This window comes from Lepidochelys olivacea, assembly GCF_965140295.1.
Source record: "Lepidochelys olivacea isolate rLepOli2 genome assembly, chromosome: 1".
In the NCBI taxonomy this organism is placed as follows: domain Eukaryota; kingdom Metazoa; phylum Chordata; order Testudines; family Cheloniidae; genus Lepidochelys; species Lepidochelys olivacea.
Genome location: NC_140411.1, coordinates 307,362,910 through 307,389,499, shown reverse-complemented (window position 1 = coordinate 307,389,499; position 26,590 = coordinate 307,362,910). Strand labels below are relative to the sequence as shown.

The window sequence follows — 26,590 nt, the reverse complement described above, 5'->3', positions numbered from 1 at the left end:
GAGTGTGTTGCACTAATGCTACCATGTAATCATCCGGCCCCTGGGATGGGAGGCGGCCAAAAGTACAGCACAGCGTCTCTAGGCTTCCCTGGGGGCGTGATCCTCCCACCATTACCCTCCCCAAGAGTTAATTCATTGCGATTATAAATGTGTCCTGGGAGTACTTCTGAACGCGCTGAAAGCACTAAACGCTCCCTGGCTCCACCTAGAGCTCAGCGGGCCACTTAAACATTGTCACCAGCGAATCAGCCTCACGTGCATTTTGTCTTCAGAAAAGCTTTACCCGTAACCTTGGTGACGGCTGCTTGGAGTTGTTAGCTACATTTCCCACAGCCCGCAAACCATTAAGTGCCTTCCAGAGTGTTGTTAAAACTGACCATGTTTGAAACATGAGAGTAGCGCCTGTGAAATGTTTCTCGATTTATTTCTTTAAAACAATAGTTGTTTGAAATCTTTGGATCATAAATCAGAAAAAAAATAATGAAGTCAATTTATGATAACCCACGAATAATGGAATTGACATGGGGATTCATTAATTATATACTTTGGCACAGCTCCTCAGGTGGTGCATATTGTCACAACTCCATTGATTTTAATGCAGCTGTGATAATGTACATCCGCTGAGGATCTGCCCTTTTAAGTTAATTCTTAGCACTATTTTAAGCTTTGTCCTGGTTATATAATTTCAGGGGATAATATTGTATTGTTCTGTGTCAGGCAAAGAATCAGCCAGTAGATAAGAAGCCTTGCTTTGTAGGTGCATACAATTGTTGGGTAACAAGTAAGATTAAATTTATGTAACCATATTATTATAAAATGTTGTTAGTCCACAAATATTTCTTCCAAGACAAATATACCAAAGCATGAAGAGTAGATGGCCTGTAAACCAGTCTCATGTATATATAACTCACTATCCTAGAGCACTGCTTTGGCAAAACAAATGCATACTATATTAAACTTGCATCTTCCCTTTTGTAAGTAACTCAAATTTAGCTGCCAATTTCCTTTGTAAAAATGCTTAACTTCAAAACACAGGTGTGAAAGAGGACAATTAGAACCAAATTCTGCTGTTCTACTCACTTATGGTTATGATGATTAGGATGCACATGCGGGTGTGTATGAAAGTACTGAATATCATCTGTTGATGACAGGTCAGTGTAAGTAGAAACTGGAGTTAATATCGTTCCTGTTTAGTTAATATTAGAATTCTAGAATAGTAAAATTTAGTTAATATAATCACCATTAACTCATGCAATTAACTAAAAATATTAATCACAGTTTTAATTGCACTGTTAAACAATAGAATACCAATTGAAATTTATTAAATATTTTGGATGTTTTCTACATTGTCAAATATATTGATTTAAATTACAACAGAGAATATAAAGTGTGCAGTGCTCACATTATATTATTATTTTTGATTACAAATATTTGCACTATAAAAATGATAAACAAAATAAATAGTATTTTGCCATTCACCTCATAGAAATACTGTAGTGCAATTTCTTTATTGTGAAAGTGCAATTTATAAAAGATTTTTGGTGACATAACTGCACTCAAAAAAAAAAAACTTGTATGTAAAACTTTAGAGCCTACAAGTCCACTTAGTCCTACTTCTTGTTCAATCAATCGCTAAGACAAACAAGTTTGTTTACATTTATGGGAGGTAATGCTACCTGCTTCTTATTTACAATGTCGCCTGAAAGTGAGAAAAGGTATTCGCATAGCACTTTTGTAGCCTGCATTGCAAGGTATTTACGTTCCAGATATGCTGAACATTCATATGCCCGTTTGTTCTTTGGTCACTATTCCAGAGGACATGCTTCCATGTTGATGATGTTCGTTTAAAAAAAATTCATTGATTAAATTTGTGACTGAACTCCTTGGGGGAGAGTTGTATGTCTCCTGCTGTTTTGTCTGTGTTTTACTCACATTCTGCCATAATTTCATGCTATAGCATTCTCGGATGATAACCCAGCATGTTATTCGTTTTAAGAACACTTTAACTGCAGATTTGACAAAATGCAAAGAAGGTACCAGTGTGAGATTTTTAAAGCTAGCTATAGCACTTGACCCAAGGTTTAAGAATCTGAAGTACCTTCCAAAATCTTAGAGGGACGAGGTGTGGAGCATGTTTTCGGAAGTCTTAAAAGAACAACACTCCAATGCAGAAACTACAGAACTGGAACCACCAAAAAAGAAAATCAACCTTCTGCTGGTGGCATCTGACTCAGATGATGAAAATGAACATGTCAGTCTGCACTGTTTTGGATCGTTATCGAGCAGAACCCATCATCAGCATGGATGCATGTCCTCTGGAATGGTGGTTGAAGCATGAAGGGACATATGAATCTTTAGCGCATCTGGCACGTAAATATCTTGCAACACTGGCTACAACAGTGTCATGCAAATGCCTGTTCTCACTTTCAGGTGACATTGTAACGAAGTGGGCAACACCATCTTAAGCACTTGTAAACAAAATTGTTTGTCTGAGCGACTGGCTGAACAAGAAGTAGAACTGGGTGGACCTGTAGACTCTACAGTTTTACATTGTTTTATTTTTGAACGCAGTTTTTTTGTGTGCGTAATTCTACATTTGCAGGTTCACCTTTCATGATAAAGAGATTTGCACTACAGTATTTGTATTAAGTGAATTGAAAAATACTATTTTCTTTTTACAGTGCAAATATTTATAATAAAAATAAATATAAAGTGAGCACTGTGCACTTTGTATTCTGTGTTGAAATTGAAATCAATATATTTGAAAATATGGAAAACATACAAAATATTTAAATAAATGGTATTCTATTATTTAACAGTGCGATTAATCGTGATTAATTTTTTTAATTGCTTGACAGCCCTAGTTAATACTTGTTTTTAAAATGTTTCCTCACTGTCTGTCTTATTTGTTTAAAAATTCCCTGGGATAAGCCCAAACACAAACATTTCTTCAGAGCATTTCGAGAAGTGGTTTTCAACCCGGGTGCTGCTTGTGGCCCAATTGGCACACAGCTGCGGCCCATGTGACATCCTCATGGCCATAGAGGTAGGTGTTTGTGGGAGGGGGGTCCACATAACACATAGAGCGCTGCATATGCGACCAACAATGGTAAATAGGTTGAGAACCACTGATTTAGAGTCTGGTCCTGTAGTCTTTGGGCAAAATTTCCATTGACTTTAGAGGAAGTTTTGCTTGAGTAAGAAATTATATGTGGGATGAATGGCTTTGTTTGTGCTTATTGCTATGGGCAAGAAAAGCAGCCAGTGCTCCTCTGCCACCCTCCTTGGCCAGTAAATCTGCAGAAGCACTGAGCACATAGTGATCCCAACAACTAATTGACACCCCACTACCCTCCAACAGCTCCATCATGGATCAGCTTGTTTAGAGATGACAGGAAGACCACCTTCAGAGCACAGACATGGCTGCTTTACCTGTGCTTCCCCCCACACTGCACAACCCCACCTTGGTGCATAATGACCAATCTAGGCTACAAGTACAACTGGGGCTTTGTAGCCACTTTGTGACTCTCTCATCTGATCTAGTCGTGGCAAACATCCCAACCGGAGCTTTTTTCCTCAGACAGGTGTCCACCGAGTTTGTTGTGTCTGCATTTCCCATGTTGCCTAAGTGTGTTTGGGTCTGTGCATTCTGGGAAAATCTAAGCAGCTATCCCAAACTGCCTCTGCAGGAGATAGAATGCAAACTGAGTGGCACCAGCACCCAGTGGAGCAATGCACCTTGGGATTTCGGCTACCACACAGAGCGTTGGGAAGGAGGCCTGGTCAAACTGGTGACATAGGCAAAGGCAGCATTGAGCATTCTCTCAGGTGCTTGGCTGGCTGGTTCATGCTCAGCTTCTAAATGATCACTATGTGTACGGTTGAGAAGGAATTTCCCCCCAGGTCAGATTGGCAATGACTTTGAACTGGGTTCATTTCCCACTATAGCATGTGGGTGTGGGTTACTTGCCAACACTATCTAAGTATACCTCACTTAATCATTTCCCTGCCATTGCAGGGGCATCAGGCACTGGTGCACCTCGGTCTCTCCCATTCTCTGCATGTGGAACGTAATAGGCTAGTCTCCTGTGGGTTGTAATATTATAATTTTAATTATGGTTGTTGGGTTTAGGGTGCGGATGCTGGGTGGTGTTGGTGGCCCGTGATTTATGGGAGGTCAGCCTAAGTGATCTGCGAGTCCCTTCTGGCCTTAAACGCTCTGATTCACATTACACCAATCTGTCTCTGGTAACGGAGATACATGGTTGGCCCCCCTGGTTGCTAATACGGTATTATCCACAGGTAGCATGGTTACAAATCATGTTTACTACCTGTCCTGGTTTTCCTGGGATTGTCCCTCATTTTAGGTTTCAGAGTAACAGCCGCGTTAGTCTGTATTCGCAAAAAGAAAAGGAGGACTTGTGGCACCTTAGAGACTAACCAATTTATTAGAGCATAAGCTTTCGTGAGCTACAGCTCACTTCCTCAGATGCATATCGTGGAAACTGCAGCAGGCTTTATATATACACAGAGAATATGAAACAATACCTATTCCCACCCCACTGTCCTGCTGGTAATAGCTTATCTAAAGTGACTTCCAGCACAAATCCAGGTTTTCTCACCCTCCACCCCCCCACACAAATTCACTCTCCTGCTGGTGATAGCCCATCCAAAGTGACAACTCTTTACACAATGTGCATGACAATCAAGCTGGGCTATTTCCTGCACAAATCCAGGTTCTCACATCCCCCCCACCCCCATACACACACAAACTCACTCTCCTGCTGGTAATAGCTCATCCAAACTGACCACTCTTCAAGTTAAAATCCAAGTTAAACCAGAACATCTGGGGGGGGGGTAGGAAAAAACAAGAGGAAACATGCTACCTTGCATAATGACTTAGCCACTCCAAGTCTCTATTTAAGCCTAAATTAATAGTATCCAATTTGCAAATGAATTCCAATTCAGCAGTTTCTCGCTGGAGTCTGGATTTGAAGTTTTTTTGTTTTAAGATAGCGACCTTCATGTCTGTGATCGCGTGACCAGAGAGATTGAAGTGTTCTCCGACTGGTTTATGAATGTTATAATTCTTGACATCTGATTTGTGTCCATTTATTCTTTTACGTAGAGACTGTCCAGTTTGACCAATGTACATGGCAGAGGGGCATTGCTGGCACATGATGGCATATATCACATTGGTGGATGTGCAGGTGAACGAGCCTCTGATAGTGTGGCTGATGTTATTAGGCCCTGTGATGGTGTCCCCTGAATAGATATGTGGACACAGTTGGCAACGGGCTTTGTTGCAAGGATAAGTTCCTGGGTTAGTGGTTCTGTTGTGTGGTATGTGGTTGTTGGTGAGTATTTGCTTCAGGTTGCGGGGCTGTCTGTAGGCAAGGACTGGCCTGTCTCCCAAGATTTGTGAGAGTGTTGGGTCATCCTTTAGGATAGGTTGTAGATCCTTAATAATGCGTTGGAGGGGTTTTAGTTGGGGGCTGAAGGTGACGGCTAGTGGCGTTCTGTTATTTTCTTTGTTAGGCCTGTCCTGTAGTAGGTAACTTCTGGGAACTCTTCTGGCTCTATCAATCTGTTTCTTTACTTCTGCAGGTGGGTATTGTAGTTGTAAGAAAGCTTGACAGAGATCTTGTAGGTGTTTGTCTCTGTCTGAGGGGTTGGAGCAAATGCGGTTGTATCGCAGAGCTTGGCTGTAGACGATGGATCGTGTGGTATGGTCAGGGTGAAAGCTGGAGGCATGCAGGTAGGAATAGCGGTCAGTAGGTTTCCGGTATAGGGTGGTGTTTATGTGACCATTGTTTATTAGCACTGTAGTGTCCAGGAAGTGGATCTCTTGTGTGGACTGGACCAGGCTGAGGTTGGTGGTGGGATGGAAATTGTTGAAATCATGGTGGAATTCCTCAAGGGCTTCTTTTCCATGGGTCCAGATGATGAAGATGTCATCAATATAGCGCAAGTAGAGTAGGGGCTTTAGGGGACGAGAGCTGAGGAAGCGTTGTTCTAAATCAGCCATAAAAATGTTGGCATACTGTGGGGCCATGCGGGTACCCATAGCAGTGCCGCTGATCTGAAGGTATACATTGTCCCCAAATGTGAAGTAGTTATGGGTAAGGACAAAGTCACAAAGTTCAGCCACCAGGTTAGCCGTGACATTATCGGGGATAGTGTTCTTGACGGCTTGTAGTCCATCTTTGTGTGGAATGTTGGTGTAGAGGGCTTCTACATCCATAGTGGCCAGGATGGTGTTATCAGGAAGATCACCGATGGATTGTAGTTTCCTCAGGAAGTCAGTGGTGTCTCGAAGGTAGCTGGGAGTGCTGGTAGCGTAGGGCCTGAGGAGGGAGTCTACATAGCCAGACAATCCTGCTGTCAGGGTGCCAATGCCTGAGATGATGGGGCGCCCAGGATTTCCAGGTTTATGGATCTTGGGTAGTAGATAGAATATCCATATCGGGGTTCCAGGGGTGTGTCTGTGCGGATTTGATCTTGTGCTTTTTCCAGGAAGTTTCTTGAGCAAATGCTGTAGTTGCTTTTGGTAACTCTCAGTGGGATCAGAGGGTAATGGCTTGTAGAAACTCGTGTTGGAGAGCTGCCGAGCAGCCTCTTGTTCATATTCTGACCTATTCATGACGACAACAGCACCTCATTAGGTAGCTGTCCCAGGAAATCTGCAAGTCTTCTGGGACATTAAAAGTCCTGATATTTTTTTTGGTCAGTCATCCCCACCCCCCGTTGGCTCCCGCAGTGGGTGTAGTGGGAGGAGCCACGGGCAGCAGTTCCTGCTCAGAGGGAGCTCTAGCTCTGGTGCGTCTGAGAGCCATGGGGACAGGGCAGCTTGGGAGCAGTGAGCAGGACAGGGGGAGCTTGGGGCTGGCAGCACCCAATCACTGCTGTTTAGGTACTGGCTGTGGGGACAGGAGAGAGGTGGATCCAGCCAACGCTGCATCATGTTCAGCCAGGTTGATGCCTGGGGCAGCCCTGGGATCTGATGCCCTCCCGCAGGGGTGGGATGAGGAGTGCCCTGGGTGGGGAGGAAGGCAGTACCCAGGGATGTGTGTGGTGTGGTATGGGGGAGCAGACAGATGTTCTTGATTTATGGTTGTCACTTCTGAGGTACAGAAAACATGTATAGTGTCAGCCAGTGTCACTAACTGCTTGCAAAGTGAGGTGAAGTTGTGTAGATAGGTCTATGTGGCACACAGGGCCTTTTATTTGTTACAAGAGATGTCTGTGTATGTTAGACCTGGTCTGGAATTTTTCAACAGAAAATAAACTTTCTGCAAAATTGAAGTTTTCCAGTGGAAGACTTTAATTTTTTTCCGTGAGGAAAATCAAAATGAAATACTGTATTTCACATTGGCTTGACCCAAATTGGAATATTTCATTCTGTTGAACTGACCTGAAACATTTTTGTTTTGAATCAGTTCAATAAAATATTAAACTGCTACTGCCTCTTGGGAGTTGTAGTTCTGGCCCCCATTCTTTCCTAGGGGCTGGGCTCCCTGGAGGAATACATACATCTCTCAGAATGTAACATGGATTCCCATCTGACCAAGCTGCATGGTGCATCATGGGAGTCAAAAACTCTTCTGAGTCTGGCCAGCAAAGGAGAATGGGGGCATCAGGCTCCTAAACAACAACTCCTCCCAGGAAGCAATGGGTGACAATAGGAAAATGCAATTTAATGTTGAGATAACTCAAAATCAAATAGTTCTGGTCAGTTCAACAAACCCAAATGAAACATTTCAACAGTTGTGAATCAAAATTTGTCAGAAATGCTATTGTGTTAGTACAGGAGTGTGAGGAGCCAAGTTAGTTAACAATATCTTTATCATTACTTTGTGGTCACAGCAGAGACCAAGTCCGATTCAGCACTGTGGTACAATGCAGCCCACATCTGGCTGAGCCTTCTAGATGCTACTGGAATAAAAATGTTAAATACTAATAAGTCAAGTCAGTGAATCGTGGTTGAACCTTGTTCCCCTAGGGTTTATTCATGAGGGGATGACACAATTCAGAATTTTTCTGGTCTACACCTATTACAAAGTCATGGTCAGCATAGTGATGGCTAATTTGACTCTTTGAAGTCAAATTAACATACTTTAACATGATAAAAGTTTGTAGTGAAGACAAGCCCTCAAGTGATAGATTCCTCTTTATTCCTAGGGGTTTAGCCAGTGCATGAAGTGCACTTCTCACCTTCCTGCACTAGCTTTAACATAGACTTAAAGACTGCATTTTTCAACACAAACTTACTTTTCTGAATGTCTCTTTTGCAAACAGTGTCACTTGTACAACTCATAATCCTTTGTTGTCCATTGGCTGTTTTGAGTTGCTTTTGAAAACAGTCATTTGATGATTGTTTTTTTCCTCTGGAGAACACTTTACTACTTGAAATAAATTTGAATATTTGTATTAAGTAGACTGCACGGTAGTTTTTTAAAGAGCTGAGGTAAGTGTAATTTAATATGATGTAGATATAGTTTCCTGATTTTTTTTAATAGGACTGGCAGAAGTCATTTTCAGCCCACTGTTACAAAATTAAAAGGAGTACTTGTGGCACCTTAGAGACTAACCAATTTATTAGAGCATAAGCTTTCGTGAGCTACAGCTCACTTCATCAGATGCATATCGTGGAAACTGCAGCAGACTTTATATATACACAGAGAATATGAACCAATACCTCCTTCCACCCCACTGTCCTGCTGGTAATAGCTTATCTAAAGTGATCATCAGGTGGGCCATTTCCAGCACAAATCCAGGTTTTCTCACCCTCCACCCCCCCACACAAATTCACTCTCCTGCTGGTGATAGCCCATCCAAAGTGACAACTCTTTACACAATGTGCATGACAATCAAGTTGGGCTATTTCCTGCACAAATCCAGATGTGGATGTGAGAAAACCTGGATTTGTGCAGGAAATAGCCCAACTTGATTGTCATGCACATTGTGTAAAGAGTTGTCACTTTGGATGGGCTATCACCAGCAGGAGAGTGAATTTGTGTGGGGGGGTGGAGGGTGAGAAAACCTGGATTTGTGCTGGAAATGGCCCACCTGATGATCACTTTAGATAAGCTATTACCAGCAGGACAGTGGGGTGGAAGGAGGTATTGGTTCATATTCTCTGTGTATATATAAAGTCTGCTGCAGTTTCCACGATATGCATCTGATGAAGTGAGCTGTAGCTCACGAAAGCTTATGCTCTAATAAATTGGTTAGTCTCTAAGGTGCCACAAGTACTCCTTTTCTTTTTGCGAATACAGACTAACACGACTGTTACTCTGAAACCTGTTACAAAATTGTAACTGAAATGAGCAAACTTTAAATCTGAAATGAACAAAAGCTTCAATGCTATACAATATTTTGCTCTTCCAGTTAGTATTGACATACAGTGTGCTTTAAAAAGTATCCGGCTTCTGGATATCACCAAGCTGTTTCACGTTTTCTGACTGGAGAGCTCAGTTTTTCTTCAAGTTGTTCATATACTTATTGTGGCAACTATTAATAAGTACACATACTAATAATGAAATACAGCACTGTCTGAAAGCAAAAGTGTATTAAGACCCTAAAGAGTTTTCTATCTAGCACAGCTGTGTATTATGAGTTACTACTTATTATTAAAAGAATTTTATGTAGGTATTGCACTGAAATATGTACCTTTTTACCTTATGAGAGGGCATTGTCTGTAGTGTAATAAAGTATTGTATCTGAAAATAGACAGAACTGTATGAGTACTTGGCATGTGGAAGTGCAATTATAGGGCCAAATCCTACTCAATCACACAAGTAGTCCTATTGATTTCTTCAGTAGTTCTTAGGGCTTGGCTACACTTACATTTTATAGTGCTCTAACTTGCTGGCTCAGGGGTGTGAAAAATCACCCCCCTGAGCGCAGCAAGTCCAAGCGCTTTAAAGCGCCGTGCTCCCAGCGCTCAGAGCTAATCCCCTCATGGAGGTGGATTACCAGGAGTGCTGGGAGACCTATCTCCCAGCGCTTCCGCACGACCACACTTGCACTTCAAAGCGCTGTTGCGGGAGAGCTCCCGCAGCAGCGCTTTGAAGTTTCCAGTGTAGCCATGCCCTTATTTGCATGAATAAAGTGAACAGGTTTGGCATCTAGGTAGCAAGCTTGTTTTCTTGCAGTACAACCAAAGATTTTCTAAATTCACTAAAACAGCTGTCCTAAAAGTGTATATGTACAATACAACTGATCTATGAAAGTGTATTAATAAATACTAGAAACAAACTTGTAATGTATCCTAATTCAAGACTTCTGTTGATGAGCTTTTACTAGAGAGGGGGCCAAATTCAAGCTATATGTAATTCTCTAATGAAATTACACCAGGTGTGAATTCAACCCAATTTCTCTTTTGTACACTGTGAAGTACAGCATAAATGGATCTTAACCATTAAAATTATCTGGAACTGAATATCTCAACCATTTTAAGGCCAGACTTCTTGTTTCAGGTAGCCGGGAGTCTGCCTTTGTGAATGCCATCTCCTCTGCTGGAGTTGTATTTGCTATCACAAGGGCATGTAGTCAAGGAGAATTAAAATCATGCTCCTGTGATCCTAAGAAGAAAGGGTCTGCCAAGGACAACAAGGGCCACTTTGATTGGGGTGGTTGCAGCGATAACGTTGACTATGGTGTCAAATTTGCCAGAGCATTTGTGGATGCCAAAGAAAGGAAGGGAAAAGATGCCAGGGCACTGATGAACCTTCACAACAACAGAGCTGGAAGAAAGGTGGGTTTGACATGTCTGTCTTACTGCAACTTATCTTCTCTAAATGACCTAAAATTCCTTCATCTATTTACAAAAAATGGAAACATCATTCTGGGAGCATTATCCTTTGAGACTCATTAACATATGTCAGCAATGCATTTGGGATGAAATTCACTCTGTGCAGAGGGCCAGTGTAAGATCTATGGCACCACTTACATGCTCACCTAAGGCCAGAATCCTGAGAAGGTTTACACACATACTTAATTTTATGTACAGTGAGTAGTTATCCCATTGAAATCAATGAAATTATTCATGTCAGGAGATCAGACTAGATGGTCTGGTGGTCCCTACAGGCCTTAAATTCTATGACAGGGGTTCCCACCCAAGCACGAAGACAACCATGTGCCAATCTGTGCTAAGCACTTGTATAAGTCTTTGCAAGATCAGAGTGTAAGTGAGTTTAATTGGTGCCTAGACCTTGCACATAGGTGAATTCTAACCTGGGTGAATAAAGAAGGGAAACCTTTAAATACACTTGAAGACAACAGCAAAGGATTGGTTTGGCCCAACAAATCCTTCTATCCCAACAGTGAAATAAAATAGCGTAATTTACATCTACATGGGGACAATAAACATGCAAACAGAAATGATCAGAGGGGGTGAAATATACCTACTTCACTCATCTAAAAAATGCAAATATTAAAAAATAAATAGAAACAAATTGCACTTGTTTAGCCCAAAGGCTCTGACCCAACCTTTATCCGAACAGTGTGTTAAAATAATATCCTTGGAACTTCCAAAATAGTCTTATTTTTGTTAATAAATGGCAATAAACCGCTAGGCATGTTTCCTACTGCTTGTGCAGTGAGTTAGAAAATACACTCACCTTTTGCCTTGGCATTTATAGAATACATATAAATGAGTATGGTCCATGTGACTGGAGTGTATTGATTAAATTATTCAGAGGACAGGAAAATCATTATATGCACAGCATCTGAAAAATTGTCATATAGCCACACCAGAATCTTTCACCGAAGAGAAGATTTACTCGTTAAAAATGAAGAATTTTGATGACTTTGTTCATGAATCTCTGTTCTTTTTCCATGCACATTAAATAGGAAGAATATTTTTCATATTTTGTGTGATCGTTTTAAAAAAAAATCCCTAAAATGGATATGAAGTCCTTTTACATTAACCATCCACCATAAGAAAAATGTGTCCCCTTTTAACCCTTGATTTGGTTAATTCTGGTGAATCTACAATGGTCCTTCATGTTAGATTGTTTGTTTGTCTGTTTTTTTGTTTTCTAACAGCCTCTCTCCCCCTACTTTCAAATGGTTGTCGACAACACATGGTTTAGCCAGATGAGATTATCCAATCCAATGAAGTGTCAGAATGGCCAGTCAAAGAGGGCTATCTCAACTGGCTTTATAGTGTAAGGGACTGACTGCAAGTGGCTGTTGTGTATATGAGACAGCTCCTGATTTTATAAGGGTGAAAGCTCCTTGGCTGGGAGTATCTGCTGTGCATGCAATTTTTCAGGATATCTAACTGCTAAAAAAAAAAATAAACAAGCTATTAACATTGATCTAGAAAGGTACTACCACATCTGGTAAGTGAATAGGTTGGGGGCATAAGATCAATGAAGAGACTTCAGCAAATGTTTTAAGTTTTAAACTAGCCAAGAAACAAAAGTTATAAAGCAAATCCCTGTATGCTTTAGAACCTGATTTTTAGAAGTGGGTTCCCGTTTTGTACCCACAGTTTAGTGGTTTAAATTTAGTTAGAACATGATGTCCTTTAGATGTCTCATTACCTGAGTGTATCAACAAATCTGGCAGTTACAGGTCTAGATGGAATGAATTGTATCCAGTTATTTTTCCTCTACAAAATGGAAGGCCAAATTGTGATGAGAGGCCCTTTCAAAACTAGCCCTTACATTTGAGTAAATCAGAACATCCCATATGCACCAAATGAATGGCTATATTGTATATCATTGTCTGAGCATCACTTAAGAAAAAACCCTCCTATATCTTAATGGGCGGCTTTTGATGTCTGAGGCCTCAGTTCAGCAAGGTACTTAAACATGTGCCTAACTTTAAGTACTGAGAAGTCTCATTAATTTCTACTCACATGCTTAAAGTTAGACATGTGCTTAAATTCCTTGCTGAATTGGGGTCTTATTTTAATACTAAGTTCATCAGTCCAGATAGGACTGTGAGAATGTCAGTGACTGATTTGAACCAGAGTGATCTAATTGTTTACCAGTCACAGAAGGAAACCAAGATGCTGGTCTCTTACTCAGGGTATGTAATGTATTGTAACTTCTTTAGAAAGCTCTGGGCTGGAAAAGGCCATTCCAGTCTACTCCATATCCAGTAATAGGGCTTTTTTTCTTTTCTGCAACACAGACCCTAACGTGCATGCATTTCATGAATCCTAAGAATAGACTTCCAGAGATGTAATTGTCATAGATCAAAGGTCTATGTACTATGACTTATCACATAATTAATAAATTTACCCGTTATTTGTTCAGTAACATCCATACAAATATGTTAAAAGCCTGACCTGAAGCTGAGACTGCTTTAACACCATCCAATCATTATATGAATGATGACGATGAAGGCCTCAAGTGCAAGGCAATAAAATTCTTATAAACCTTTCTAAAAAAAATGGTAAAAATAGAAGTTATACATATATTTTGCTTTCAGATGCCACATAGATGAAAATGACTAGCTCACATCGGATGCCCTAGTCTGATGACATAACACACTTTATGTTGTCTGTGTAAAATAAAATTACTAAGAAACCACGTTAATTATTGGTTTATTAATAATAAAATTACTAAGAAACCAGGTTAAACAAGCCACATCTAAGAAACTCTTTGTAGATCTGGATAGGCACTCAGATACCATGGATAGATCTGGATGAGAAATGGAAAAATTACTGTAAAAATGTTTATATTGGATTTTGACCTGCTTTCCACTGAAATTTTGATGAAAAGATTAGTTGAAATTGTGAATTTCACAATTTTTTGATCAATTTTAACCACGGTGAAGGATCTCTTAGAAATGGGCAACCTCATAAAAAGTGAGATTGACAGGTCTGGTATGGTGTTACCTCAAGCTGAATGACAACACAGTAAACCCGATAGCATTTCTGAGGGGGCAGATTCTGCCTTCAGCATGTTGTCAAGGTTCCTCCCCCACTCTGAACTCTAGGGTACGGATGTGGGGACCTGCATGAAAAACCTCCTAAGCTTATCTTTACCAGCTTAGGTCAAAACTTCCCCAAGGTACAAAATATTCCACCCGTTGTCCTTGGACTGGCCGCTACCACCACCAAACTAATACTGGTTACTGGGGAAGAGCTGTTTGGACGCGTCCTTCCCCCCAAAATACTTCCCAAAACCTTGCACCCCACTTCCTGGACAAGGTTTGGTAAAAAGCCTCACCAATTTGCCTAGGTGACTACAGACCCAGACCCTTGGATCTTAAGAACAATGAACAATCCTCCCAACACTTGCACCCCCCCTTTCCTGGGAAATGTTGGATAAAAAGCCTCACCAATTTGCATAGGTGACCACAGACCCAAACCCTTGGATCTGAGAACAATGAAAAAGCATTCAGTGTTTTACAAGAAGACTTTTAATAAAAAATAGAAGTAAATAGAAATAAAGAAATCCCCCCTGTAAAATCAGGGTGGTAGATATCTTACAGGGTAATTAGATTCAAAAACATAGAGAACCCCTCTAGGCAAAACCTTAAGTTACAAAAAAGATACACAGACAGAAATAGTTATTCTATTCAGCACAATTCTTTTCTCAGCCATTTAAAGAAATCATAATCTAACACATACCTAGCTAGATTACTTACTAAAAGTTCTAAGACTCCATTCCTGGTCTATCCCCAGCAAAGACCCAGCATACAGATAGACACAGACCCTTTGTTTCTCTCCCTCCTCCCAGCTTTTGAAAGTATCTTGTCTCCTCATTGGTCATTTTGGTCAGGTGCCAGCGAGGTTACCTTTAGCTTCTTAACCCTTTACAGGTGAGAGGAGCTTTCCCCTGGCCAGGAGGGATTTCAAAGGGGTTTACCCTTCCCTTTATATTTATGACACATGTGCATTCCCATTGACTTCCAGACATTTGTGTTCTGTCACTAGAACTTAATTTCTGTCCCAGATATCAGTGGAGGGAAGGAGGGAAATGATTTCTCAGTAGCGTTGCCTGGATCTTCAGGGAGACTGAAAGTAGAGGGAGAGGAGAAAACACCAATCCTAAAAATTGTTGGTATAACTGAGTAAACTAAGGTTTCAGAGTAACAGCCGTGTTAGTCTGTATTCTCAAAAAGAAAAGGAGTACTTGTGGCACCTTAGAGACTAACCAATTTATTTGAGCATTTGATGCTTTTCTTTTTGAGTAAACTAAGCAGACTGTCCTAACCTTGTGAGGATGACTCACTGCTGCCAGTGGGTGTCACCACAGACCATGATTACAGGAGCCATTACAAAGCTGAGACTGCAGGATCAATGGGAGGGGAGTGAAAAACATAAATTAAAATGTAGCCTGTTTTACCTGTTTATATTTCACTGGCTTTTTTGGCAGGCTGTGAAGCGGTTTTTGAAACAGGAGTGCAAATGTCATGGTGTGAGTGGATCATGTACTCTGAGAACCTGCTGGCTGGCCATGGCAGACTTTAGGAAAACAGGAGATTATCTATGGAGGAAATACAATGGAGCGATTCAGGTGGTCATGAATCAAGATGGCACTGGTTTCACCGTGGCTAACAAGAGATTTAAGAAGCCCACCAAGAATGACCTGGTATACTTTGAGAGCTCGCCAGACTACTGTATCAGAGACAGGGATGTAGGTAAGCTTGAGTTACCACACATACATGGTTTGATTTCAGACTTTTATTCCTTGAAGGTAAAAAACGACAATCAGTATTGGATTTACATATATTTCCCTCACTCTTTCCATCACTCTTTATTACCTAAAGTAAGAAGGACAACTCAGTACAAGAGTGAGAGATAATACAGCTTCTCTGCGAGCAAAATCCTGGCCTTCTCTAAACTGAAGAGAACCAATTGTACCAATATTGTACATACATTGGGGGGTTTGTGGCAATGAGAACAGTAGTTTCTAGTTAGCTTTTCAATGAGACAGTCATATAGTTCCCCAAATTGGACTTCAACTAGCGTTCAATCAATAAGATGACACTACATGATTTACTAATGCTATAATGGTCCCAAGAATGGAGCAGCGTTTACAGTTGCATGTATTACCTTTTTCCCTCGTAAGCAATATCAGTGATTCTTAAGCATTTTGGGTGCTGTCTTCAAGTATTACACACCTTCTCATATTCAACTGCATTCTAATCTGCAGGAGGGTTGGGCTCCAAAACCCATGGTGACGATTACCAGACGGAGGGGCTTGAAGTAGTCTCAGTTTCACTGTGAGTTAGAGATTGCACAACTGATCAAGAGACAGGCATTGGTTGTGAGCAGTAGCATTGCTATAGTTAATGGTGGGGCTGGCTTACTGTTTAACAGCCAGCTTTTCTAAGTGCTCTAAAATCCATAGGCTTACTTGGATTCTCTCAAAATTGCTAGGCATTATGGGGAGCAGGAATAGTGCTCCATATCTAAGACCACCTGAGCAAGGCATTCTTGAGATACAACCTCCCCGTGCAAAAAAATTCAAGTGAAGTCAACATTTTACAATTATTGCAAAGTTTGGGCAGCCCAGAGGCTCAAATGAGAGCTCATATCCTCCCAAAACAGATATCACCCACGCACGATTGAGCTCAACTAATGTCTGGCACTCACTGCCCCTTTGGGGAAGGAACATTTAAAAAGTCATGCAGGGTAAATGTTGGCTCTGCAACATGGCTCAAACCAAACTGATGAGCCTGGAAGAGCCAGATATGAATGCACAGCAGGAATGTGGCTCTGTTGCAAGCCAGAGTATTTACAGCCTGATGTCTGTGTATGTGGATTTTTCAAGGTGGCATGGGATGGCCAGAGAACCTTGGCAGCCCCAAGTGCTATGAGTTTTGACTCCTGCCCTTGGCAGCATTTTGATTATTGTAATGATTAGTATAGACAGCACCTCCACCACTAGATGGTGCAATATCTTTATTGTAGTGTTATCATTGTCTTGTATGTTGTGGTGTTGCCCTGACATCAGGGGGATTAGCAGTTAGCTTGATGTTACCTGTGAGTGCTGGAGTTGGTACTTGCAGTAGCCCAATCAATCTCTGTGATGCTATAACAGGGGTGGACAAACTTTGTGGCCCTAGGGCCACATCAGGTACAGAAATTGTATGGCCTAGAGATGTGGCCTAGCCCCTGCCCCCATTCCAGCCCCCTGGGACTCCTGCATCCTATCCAAACACCCCTGCTCTCTGCCCCCTGAGCATCCCCCCCCCAGACATCCATCCCCTATCCAATCTCCCCTGCTCTCCACCTCCTGACCACCCCCCAGCCCCCTATCCAACCCTCCCTGCTCTCTCCGCCCCATGTTACCTGTGGGGTGGGGGAAAAGGGGGCTCAGTCCTTTCCCTGTGCGTTTCCCCTGCTCGTTTGGCTGCTCTCCCTGACAGTCAGGCAGGGCTCGCTTCCTATCTGGGCTTGGCTGCTGGGGACAGGGGCTAAGCATGCTGGAGGTGAAGGGGGGGCGCTGGCTTGCTCTACTCCTGTCCCCAGCAGCAGGGCCCAGGCCCCTTGACCACACCGCCCTGGAGCACCAGGTCTGGTGACACTATAGCCATGCCGCCTAGCCTGAGCTGCAGCCACGCTGCCAGGGAGTTGGGCTGGCTCCTCTGCAAGCCTGTCCTGACCCCACTCCCTGGCAGGAGCTCAGGGGCTAGAGGGAAGGGTCCTGCGGGCCAGATGTGGCCCGCGGGCCGTAGTTTGCCCCCCTCTGTGCTATAAGCAAGTATTTCTGTATGTGTCTTGTGTTCATTAGCGGCTTTCTGCCTGCATTCTTCAGGGGCTCCTTCTGGAAGTTTTGCAATAAGAGCAAAGCTTCTGGTTTAAGAGACAATATTTCAAAGTGCTCTAAAATCCAAATTTCAGACTGGTTTTACTTGCAGTATTATCAAGGAAATAGCATTAATGTCATAGAGGGAAGGTGAAAGACTCTAGTAAGTAGCAGCATTAGGGTGATGTAATCACTTGTGCTTCATGCTCCTTATAGGATACCAGGGTTGGAAGGGACCTCAGGAGGTCATCTAATCCAACCCCCTGCTCAAAGCAGGATCAATCCCCAATTTTTGGCCCAATCCCTAAATGGCCCCCTCAGGGATTGAACTCACAACCCTGGGTTTAGCAGGCCAATGCTCAAACCACTGAGCTATCCCTCCCCCTCAGCCCCATTCCCTGAATAGTGGGACCAAGTGTGATCAAACAAAAACAGGTAGCTGTGAGTCTCACCAGTGTCAGCATGTTTAAAGAAGTTGCTGAGCATCAGAAAATGCATTCACAACAGACAGCCCTGTTCTAGGGACTGCATTAAGATTATCATTGACTAATACGACACTAGAATACTGTCATCAGTCAAAACAGCCACTTACATTTATCATGAAAAGTAAACACAGGAAATTTCAACTTCCTATAACAATTCATCCAGTCTATACCAACCAAGAATTCATACCTATCTATTTCAACTCTCCAAGTGCTCTAGTTTCTTGGGAAAAGAGGTCCAAAGGAAATGGACACTAAAATTTTTAGTCTCCTGACCCTTTTAAAAACAGTAATAGCAACCTTCACATGACAGTTTCCCCCACAAACTTCTGTAGAAAAATCAAGCAGTGCACAAAACTGAAGTAAAGAGTTTAAAATGATACTCTTACCCCAAAGAAAATGTTTTGTAGACCTTTTTCACCCCTGTTAAAATGGAAATCCTGCTGTAACCTTAACTGTGGTGTGGATATACGAGGGCCAGGAGTAGAGACAGTGCTGCAAGCTGCAGTGGTTCAGTTAAGGGGTTCTTTAGTTACAGCTACCTCCCCCAGTACGGTGACCAGATGTCCTGACTTTATAGGTTCCAATATTCATGGCTTCGTCTTATACAGGCACCTATTATGCTCCACCGCCTGTTCTGATTTTTCACACTTGCTACTGGTCACCCTATCCCCCAGTAAGGAGCAGATTTTAATAATCAAAGTGCTCTAATATCCACATGCATAAGGAGATTGCCTTGAAAACTGGTTTGTCACAACAGGGGTTGGGGGCATGGAGGGGCCAAGAGGTGAGCACAGCTGGTAGCTGAGTGGCAGTGAGTTTTCCCTGGAAGCCTCTTGTGGCCCCCAGTCGTGACCTTCTCACTTCCACCACTTCTTAAAAAAAAAAAAAGAAAGAAAACAAAGAAACCACCACCACCACGGGAATTTCACTGCCCAAAAACGTCACTGGCGCAGTTAAGTTTGACTGGCAGCGCCTTGTACCTTTTCAGAGTATCAACTGCACGTATACTTAAACTTCTTAAAACCAGGGAATAAGAGTTAATGTACATCCCAGCACCACCCTGCAACCTTAATTCTCCCAGTCCCCTTTGAGGGGTGCCCCAACCCTCCCCTTACAGACACTGTTGCACTCTGTCTTCCAGATGATATGGAGCACTGTGGGGAGGGGACACAGCACGCGAATACACTAGAAGAAGCTGTCAGACCACATCCTCAGTAAGGCAAAAGTTGCATTTTGGGCAGTGTTAGTCAACATCAGTTGGTTACACCTGGCCTGTACTCAATCACGTCATGTCTTCTGGACATAACACACCAGAGTTGCCACACGTTACAACCCCTGAACCTTCATCCTAAGGACTATCTCTAGAACGTCACCTGCCCTTACTTCTGCCCGGTAGTGCACTGTCATGCAGGGTACCAGACTGCTGCAAATCCCCGCGGCAAGAATAGACTATTGTGCACCTCTGCTTACACAATCCACATAACTCGGCTCAGAAACAAGGGATCCCTGATGTTCCTCTCCCTGTGTCACTGGGTGAGCCCTGGCAACCTACCATGAGAATTCTGTGGCAATCAATACAGCTGTCCTTTATGCATGGGACGTGCAGATGAATGGGAGAATACAGTTCTGCACAATACATCACATAAAATGATAGTTACTTAGTCATTCCTCATGTCTGCTTCTAATAGGACAGCCCTGGCTGAAACATACTTAAAGCCTGTTCCCAGAGCTCTTGCTAGTTGCAGGGGGCAGAGTTAAGGTTGCAGGATGGAGCTGCTGTGTACTTTAACTCTGTATTTCCTGGTTTTCTGAGGTTTCAGTGTGGGTGCACTCACCATTCTGGAAGGGTGTAAGGCACTGTCAGTCCACTTTAACCATGTTAATATGTTACTAATGTGGAAATAAAAAGAACAGAAGTCTGTAAAAGGGAGGCAAGTTAAGTAATGCACAAAAGATTTGCCATACCATGACATCTGTTGAGTGGAGGTAATTAACAGGTTGTGAGAATCAGATTGCTGTGACCTATCAATAGGTAGCAGTGACAAGCACAGGGAAGTGCAGGTCACCTCTTCTGGATATCTCTGCTTCTTTATGATCCAAGTTTTACTCCGAATACACATGCGGGAGAACAGCTGCACACCGCACGTCAAGTCAGTGGAAGTTTTGCTATTAACATTATCGGGGCTAAGATTTCACCCAATATGTGTAAAATAAGTAGCCTTTCTGATCAGAGGATTGGGTCTGGGCCTTTCAGATATTACTTAGTGGTCTTTGCAGGTGCTCTAAATGCCCATCATGCTCCCTGATCGTGAGTAATGGCAGCAAGTATAATATCTTTATCTGGATGCATGCATGTTACGGGCATGTTGTAGCACTGTACACAGGGCCGCCCTTAGGATTTATGGGGCGCTGCGCAGTATTATTAAACTAGTGCCCGTATGCTGGCGCAACTGGTGCCCCAACGCCGGCTCATTTGGCTCTGTGAATACTGGTGCCCCTATGCTGGTGCAACCGGTGCCCTTACGCTGGCGCATTCGGCCCTGTGAATACGGCCCCTGCCCTCTGCCTAGTAAGGAGACTGCTGCGCGTGCTGGGTGTGCAGGAGCCGACCCACTCTGACCTGCTGTCCCAGTCCTAGGCGTGGACTCCGTGGGTGGGTGCTCCGGGGCTGGAGCACCCACTGGGAAAATGTAGTGGGTAGGGAGCACCCACCGGCACAAAGCTCCCCCCCTTCTGCCCCCTCCCCCCACGCCTCTCATGCACCGGCAGCCCCACGCTTACCAACTCCTCCCAGCGCTTCCAGAGCACCGCAAACAGCTGTGGGAGGGAGGGGGAGGAGGTGGGGAAGAGGAGGGGTGGGAGTGGAGCAGGGATGGGAAGAGGCAGGGCAGGGGCTTGGGGGAAGGGGTAGAGTGGGAGCGGGGCCTGGAGCAGACTCGGGGTGTTGAGCACCCCCCGGCAAGATGAGAAGTCAGTGCCTATGGTCCTAGTGGTGCCCCAAATTTTCAGGTGCCCTATGCAGCCGTGTATGCTGCATATGCCTAAGGACGGCCCTGACTGTACAGAGACTGACTTCATAGCCTAGAGTTACAGATACAACTTTCTCTTTGGAGGCTGCTTCTTTCTTTGTAAATTCTGTGACACATTTTTCCCTAAAAGAACAGGCCTTTACCTAAACTTTTGTAAGTGAAAATGCTGTTTTATAGTCTTTATAGGAAGTGCAATGCATTCTGTCAGGCTTGTTATCTCAGAGGCGATTGGGCATTTTTCTCTGCAGAGTATTATCTTTACTTTTCCTCTGACTTTGTCAGCTCCGCTCAGAGGCTGTAGAGCCTGACAAATGCTGTTGTTCATCTCAAGATAACACATTAAATGAAGCATTTCTTGCTGCTCTATGAGTCTGGGAAATTTCTTGTTACAAAGGGTAAACTTTTTGAGAAACGGTAGTAAATCTTTAATGTAATGAGGGAATATGTAGTTCAGCTCTGTGTGATTCTGTTTGCTTATTCTAATAATACAAAAAAAATCTGATAAACTCAACAAACATGGATCAGACTTTGACAAAGATGATAGAAGCAGTTGAGGAGATTTTTTTTTCATGCTTAATTTAACTTCACTAAGTTGCAGCCTCCACAGGAGAAACCCCGTGAAATTTTGTATTGGGGAGGATTATCAAAGTTTGAGTTGGGAAATGTTTGTTGTCTAGCATGTCAGTGCCAACTAAATGTACTGTCATAAAGCTTTGTTATGTCCCTGAACATAGCTTGTCTGTCATCTCCCAGGGAATTCAGACATTTTGATGCTTGGAAGACTACCTCTAAGAATTCTGTCATTTCTCTGTTATCCTTCCTAAACATGGTACATCTAGAAATTGTAATTGTGCTCATGTGTGATGACCGCCATCTTGACTGACTCTGGGGATTGAACTAGAGACTTCCAGGGCTAAAATTATGAGTTTCTCTAGCTTGAGCTAAAGAGCCACGCTCACCAGTTATGAGTCTGTTACAGCTCACCTCTTCAGTGATTGGGCACACTGAGGAAGACATACTATGCATTGACCAGTGAGTTACAGATGCTCAATTGTTGTATTAACTTTCGGCTAAAGGACTGAACCTAAGGACCTTCTACCTAAATATACTGGCCTATCCATGTGCCACTGTTGTGAAGGCTTTTATTCTTTGTGCTGGCTTGTATCCTAAGTAAATCCTAAGTCATTAGAGGGTGCTATAGTGGGCGCTATGGTTGAGCTCACGTGTGCAGATCTCACAGTCCACCTAGTGGAAGGCACTAATGCATGTGTACACTAATTGGTACATGATAAAACACAACTCACTGGTACTGTACCAGCCTTCCTAGAAGGAACATGGGAGGCAGTGTTTTCTGAGGTAACATCACATGTGGCAAGCACTAACAGCCAAGTGGTTGGTAAGTGGGGAATGCAGTGGCCTAACATTTCAGCTAATGTTAATGCTTCATGCTAAAACTGAGAACTTTTTAAAAAGGATGTAAGGTGGGATTTTCAAAAACCCTTAGCATTCATTTGTCTCTGCTCCTATTGAAACCAGAAGAACTTTTTACCATTGACTTCAGTGGCAGCAGAGATAGGCCAACACTGAGTGCTTTTTGAAAATCCCACCCCTTAACCGCTTAGAAATCCTGACACATACACTCTTTCTTCATCTGCTTATAAATTGCCAGCTGCCAGAATGAGTAAAGACTCAGCAAGAACAGCCTGGACAATAGGAGACCTCAGGAGCCATTTCAATAAATAAAGGGAAGCCGAGGGAGGTTTATATAAATGACACTTCATTTATTAAAACCGCACACTGCCCCTCCTGGGCATGCATCTATCCCTCCAAAAATGCTCTGAATAAGCCACCTTCATCATCTTCAAATAGGCAGCTGTTAGGCAGTTTCATTTTACAAACGTACACCGTTTTGCCATGCGTGTTAGGCTCAGTACACTGAAAGCTGTTGTAAGTATATCACATTGTGACCATGCCAGTGGAAAATTGGAGCATGTTCCATGTCTAAATGTATGAAAGGTAGTAGTGTAGAGGTCATGAATTGATTGACAGCATCTTTATTATAAGCCATTCACCTGCAGTCACTGTCTTAGGTAGTGGACTGTATTCCGATACAAAACATTCTTCAGGGCAATCAGATAGTCAGACTCTGTTCATATGAGTGAAACCTGTTCTTACAGGAGACCTAGCAAAATCATGTCCAGTGCCTAGAACAAGTTGAAGTAAATTGCCAGTGATGTGACTGACACTTCGAAGAAGGAAAGGTGTCTGTAGTTTTCCGTGGGATGGTGCTGGTGGTGGGTCTCAAGACTAAGAATCCAGTTCACTCGTACAATAGGACTGCTTTAAGCTGGTCACAAAACAGTCCTAAACCAGCTACTGAAGGAGCCTCCCAGTGGAGGAGGATATTCTGGTGGTGTAGAGATGCTGATGTAAGAGGATGTTGCTGGGGAACCAGGGAGTCATGTGTAACACTGACTGACCAGGTGCCAGCTCATGCCGAGGTCGTTGTGGCTCAGTGGAATGCTGACACATTCATAGCTGGAATCACCGGTGCGTTAGTTACTCTTAAAATAGGTATTGGAACTATATGATGTGTTTTTGTGTTTAGATTTTATTGAATGCTTGTGAGTTGCTGCATGCATTCATCTCATCTATAACCTGTGTATCCCATACTGAAGGGTAATATTTGAGCGGTTGTGTTTGTAAGCTTCTGTAGCTGTGTAAATCAACTGACAGGAGAGAGGCATTAATTAGCATGAAGTGCTGCTCTCCAACAGCAGGTGTTACATCCTGACCAACACGACTACTGTGGGATGATAAAGACAACAAAAGGCATTGGTTGTTTTACTCCCCCCATGAAGATGAGTCCTGCAAGTGGATTCCTCGCATCAGCTAAGTTTGCAGCTCAAAGCACAAGGGAGGATGGGGATAAAAACATTCTAACAAGAAGAAACTGGATTTCTACGCTGCTTGGATTTGGTGCGGGTGGTTACTAGGCATAAGCAAGAGGTCCCCAGTGCTTAGCCTGGTTTAGCCATATAGGTCATGTAGAGCTTGCTTATTACAGAAGCTTCTATTACCTTTTTGAAATTTTAAGATTGTAACTCATTTGTGCATATATGTTTACCCGCTTTAACCTTGTAAATAATTCTTGTTTACTTTCCCTATTAATAAATCGGTGTATAGTTTATTATAGGATTGGGTACAGGCATTGTCTTTGGTGTGAGATCTAAGGTGCAATTAACCTGGGGTAAATGACTGGTCCTTTGGGACTGTGAATAAACTGAATATTGCTGTGATCCTTGATGTAAGGGGCCATCTATCACAAAGGTACACTCACTTGGGGTGGCGAAGTAGATCGTCATACCCAAGGGGACTGTCTGTGGCTCCATGGTTAGGCTGCTATAGTGCCTGAGGACTTAGATTTTACCAACCAGTTATCAAGCATAAGTACAGAACTCCCAACCAATTTGGGGTTTGTCCCCCTAGTGAGTTCTGTAGTTACAAAGGCTCATGATACAGCTGCTCAAATATTACCTTACAATATGGAATACAGAGGTTATGAGTGAGATTAATGCATGCAGCAACTGACAGGTATTCAATAAAATGTAAACACATTCCTACAGTTCTCATACCTATTTTAACAATACTAAGACGCAGGTGAGCCAGACTGATTCCAGCTATGTATTTGCCAGCATTCCACTGAGGCATTGGGGACCTTGGTATGAGCTAGCACCTGGTCTGCCTGTCACAGCATGGGCAGGTTTTTCCTAGGCCTGGAGGCTCTCGGGCTGCCATATCTGTCCCTGGGGTCCTTTTGAGGATCGTTGTACATTAGAACAGTGGTCAGGCTGTTCATGTTTATGGGGGGAGGGGCCCAGCACCTGAATCGTTCTAGGACTGGGTGGTTCAGTGGTGTTAAATCCACCGTTACCTCCCACCTACCCCTTTTTGAATGTGTGGGGAGCTCTCCTCACTTGGCTCAGAAAACTGTACCTTACGCATTTTGTAACCAGACTGACAAACTGATGCTTACACCAGCTGGAAGAGCTTCACATCCAGTTGATGGCATTGCAGAGATATTTAATCTGCTGAACTAACAGTGGTAGATGCTATTTGATCCTCACTGTTGCTTCTATGTTCATCTACCCAAATCTGATTGCTTTGGATATGTCACAGAATTATTGTGCCAGCCCAAATTAGCAATTGACCACATCTCAGTGACTTTTGTAACCAAGATTGGATTACAGGCAGAATGAGATATTAAGGCTGCAGGGTGTAAATTATTGGTGTTGGGCTTGATATACTGTATTATTACTTTAAGTATGAAACCTGTGGTGAGTAACCAATTCTGGTGTGTGTCAAAAGCAGGTAACCCTGGTTACCAGCATACTGTCAGTCACTGAGTAACTATAGATCTCCCAATCCAAGCATTCAAAATACCTACAGTTAAATCCTGGGCTCCACTGAGTTCCACTGACTTCAGTAGGGGCAGAAGTTCACTTACAGTGGCATGTTGTCAAGGTTCCTCCCCCACTCTGAACTCTAGGGTACAGATGTGGGGACCTGCATGAAAAACCTCCTAAGCTTATCTTTACCAGCTTAGGTCAAAACTTCCCCAAGGTACAAAATATTACACCCGTTATCCTTGGACTGGCCGCTACCACCACCAAACTAATACTGGTTACTGGGGAAGAGCTGTTTGGACGCGTCCTTCCCCCCAAAATACTTCCCAAAACCTTGCACCCCACTTCCTGGACAAGGTTTGGTAAAAAGCCTCACCAATTTGCCTAGGTGACTACAGACCCAGACCCTTGGATCTTAAGAACAATGAACAATCCTCCCAACACTTGCACCCCCCCTTTCCTGGGAAATGTTGGATAAAAAGCCTCACCAATTTGCATAGGTGACCACAGACCCAAACCCTTGGATCTGAGAACAATGAAAAAGCATTCAGTGTTTTACAAGAAGACTTTTAATAAAAAATAGAAGTAAATAGAAATAAAGAAATCCCCCCTGTAAAATCAGGATGGTAGATATCTTACAGGGTAATTAGATTCAAAAACATAGAGAACCCCTCTAGGCAAAACCTTAAGTTACAAAAAAGATACACAGACAGAAATAGTTATTCTATTCAGCACAATTCTTTTCTCAGCCATTTAAAGAAATCATAATCTAACACATACCTAGCTAGATTACTTACTAAAAGTTCTAAGGCTCCATTCCTGGTCTATCCCTGGCAGAAACCAGCATACAGACAGACACAGACCCTTTGTTTTTCTCTCCCTCCTCCCAGCTTTTGAAAGTATCTTGTCTCCTCATTGGTCATTTTGGTCAGGTGCCAGCGAGGTTA

At 42.8% G+C, this 26,590-nt stretch overlaps 1 protein-coding gene across 1 annotated transcript in view; it reads left to right on the top strand.

Annotated features, from left to right (window-relative positions):
• The window catches only part of WNT2 (Wnt family member 2), a 53,678-nt gene that overhangs the window by 3,773 nt on the left and 23,315 nt on the right, over positions 1 to 26,590 (top strand). The window contains exons 3-4 of the mRNA XM_084614607.1: positions 10,482 to 10,759; positions 15,345 to 15,609. Of these exons, the coding sequence (XP_084470733.1) occupies positions 10,482 to 10,759; positions 15,345 to 15,609 (543 nt within the window). The remainder of the gene's footprint in view (positions 1 to 10,481; positions 10,760 to 15,344; positions 15,610 to 26,590) is intronic.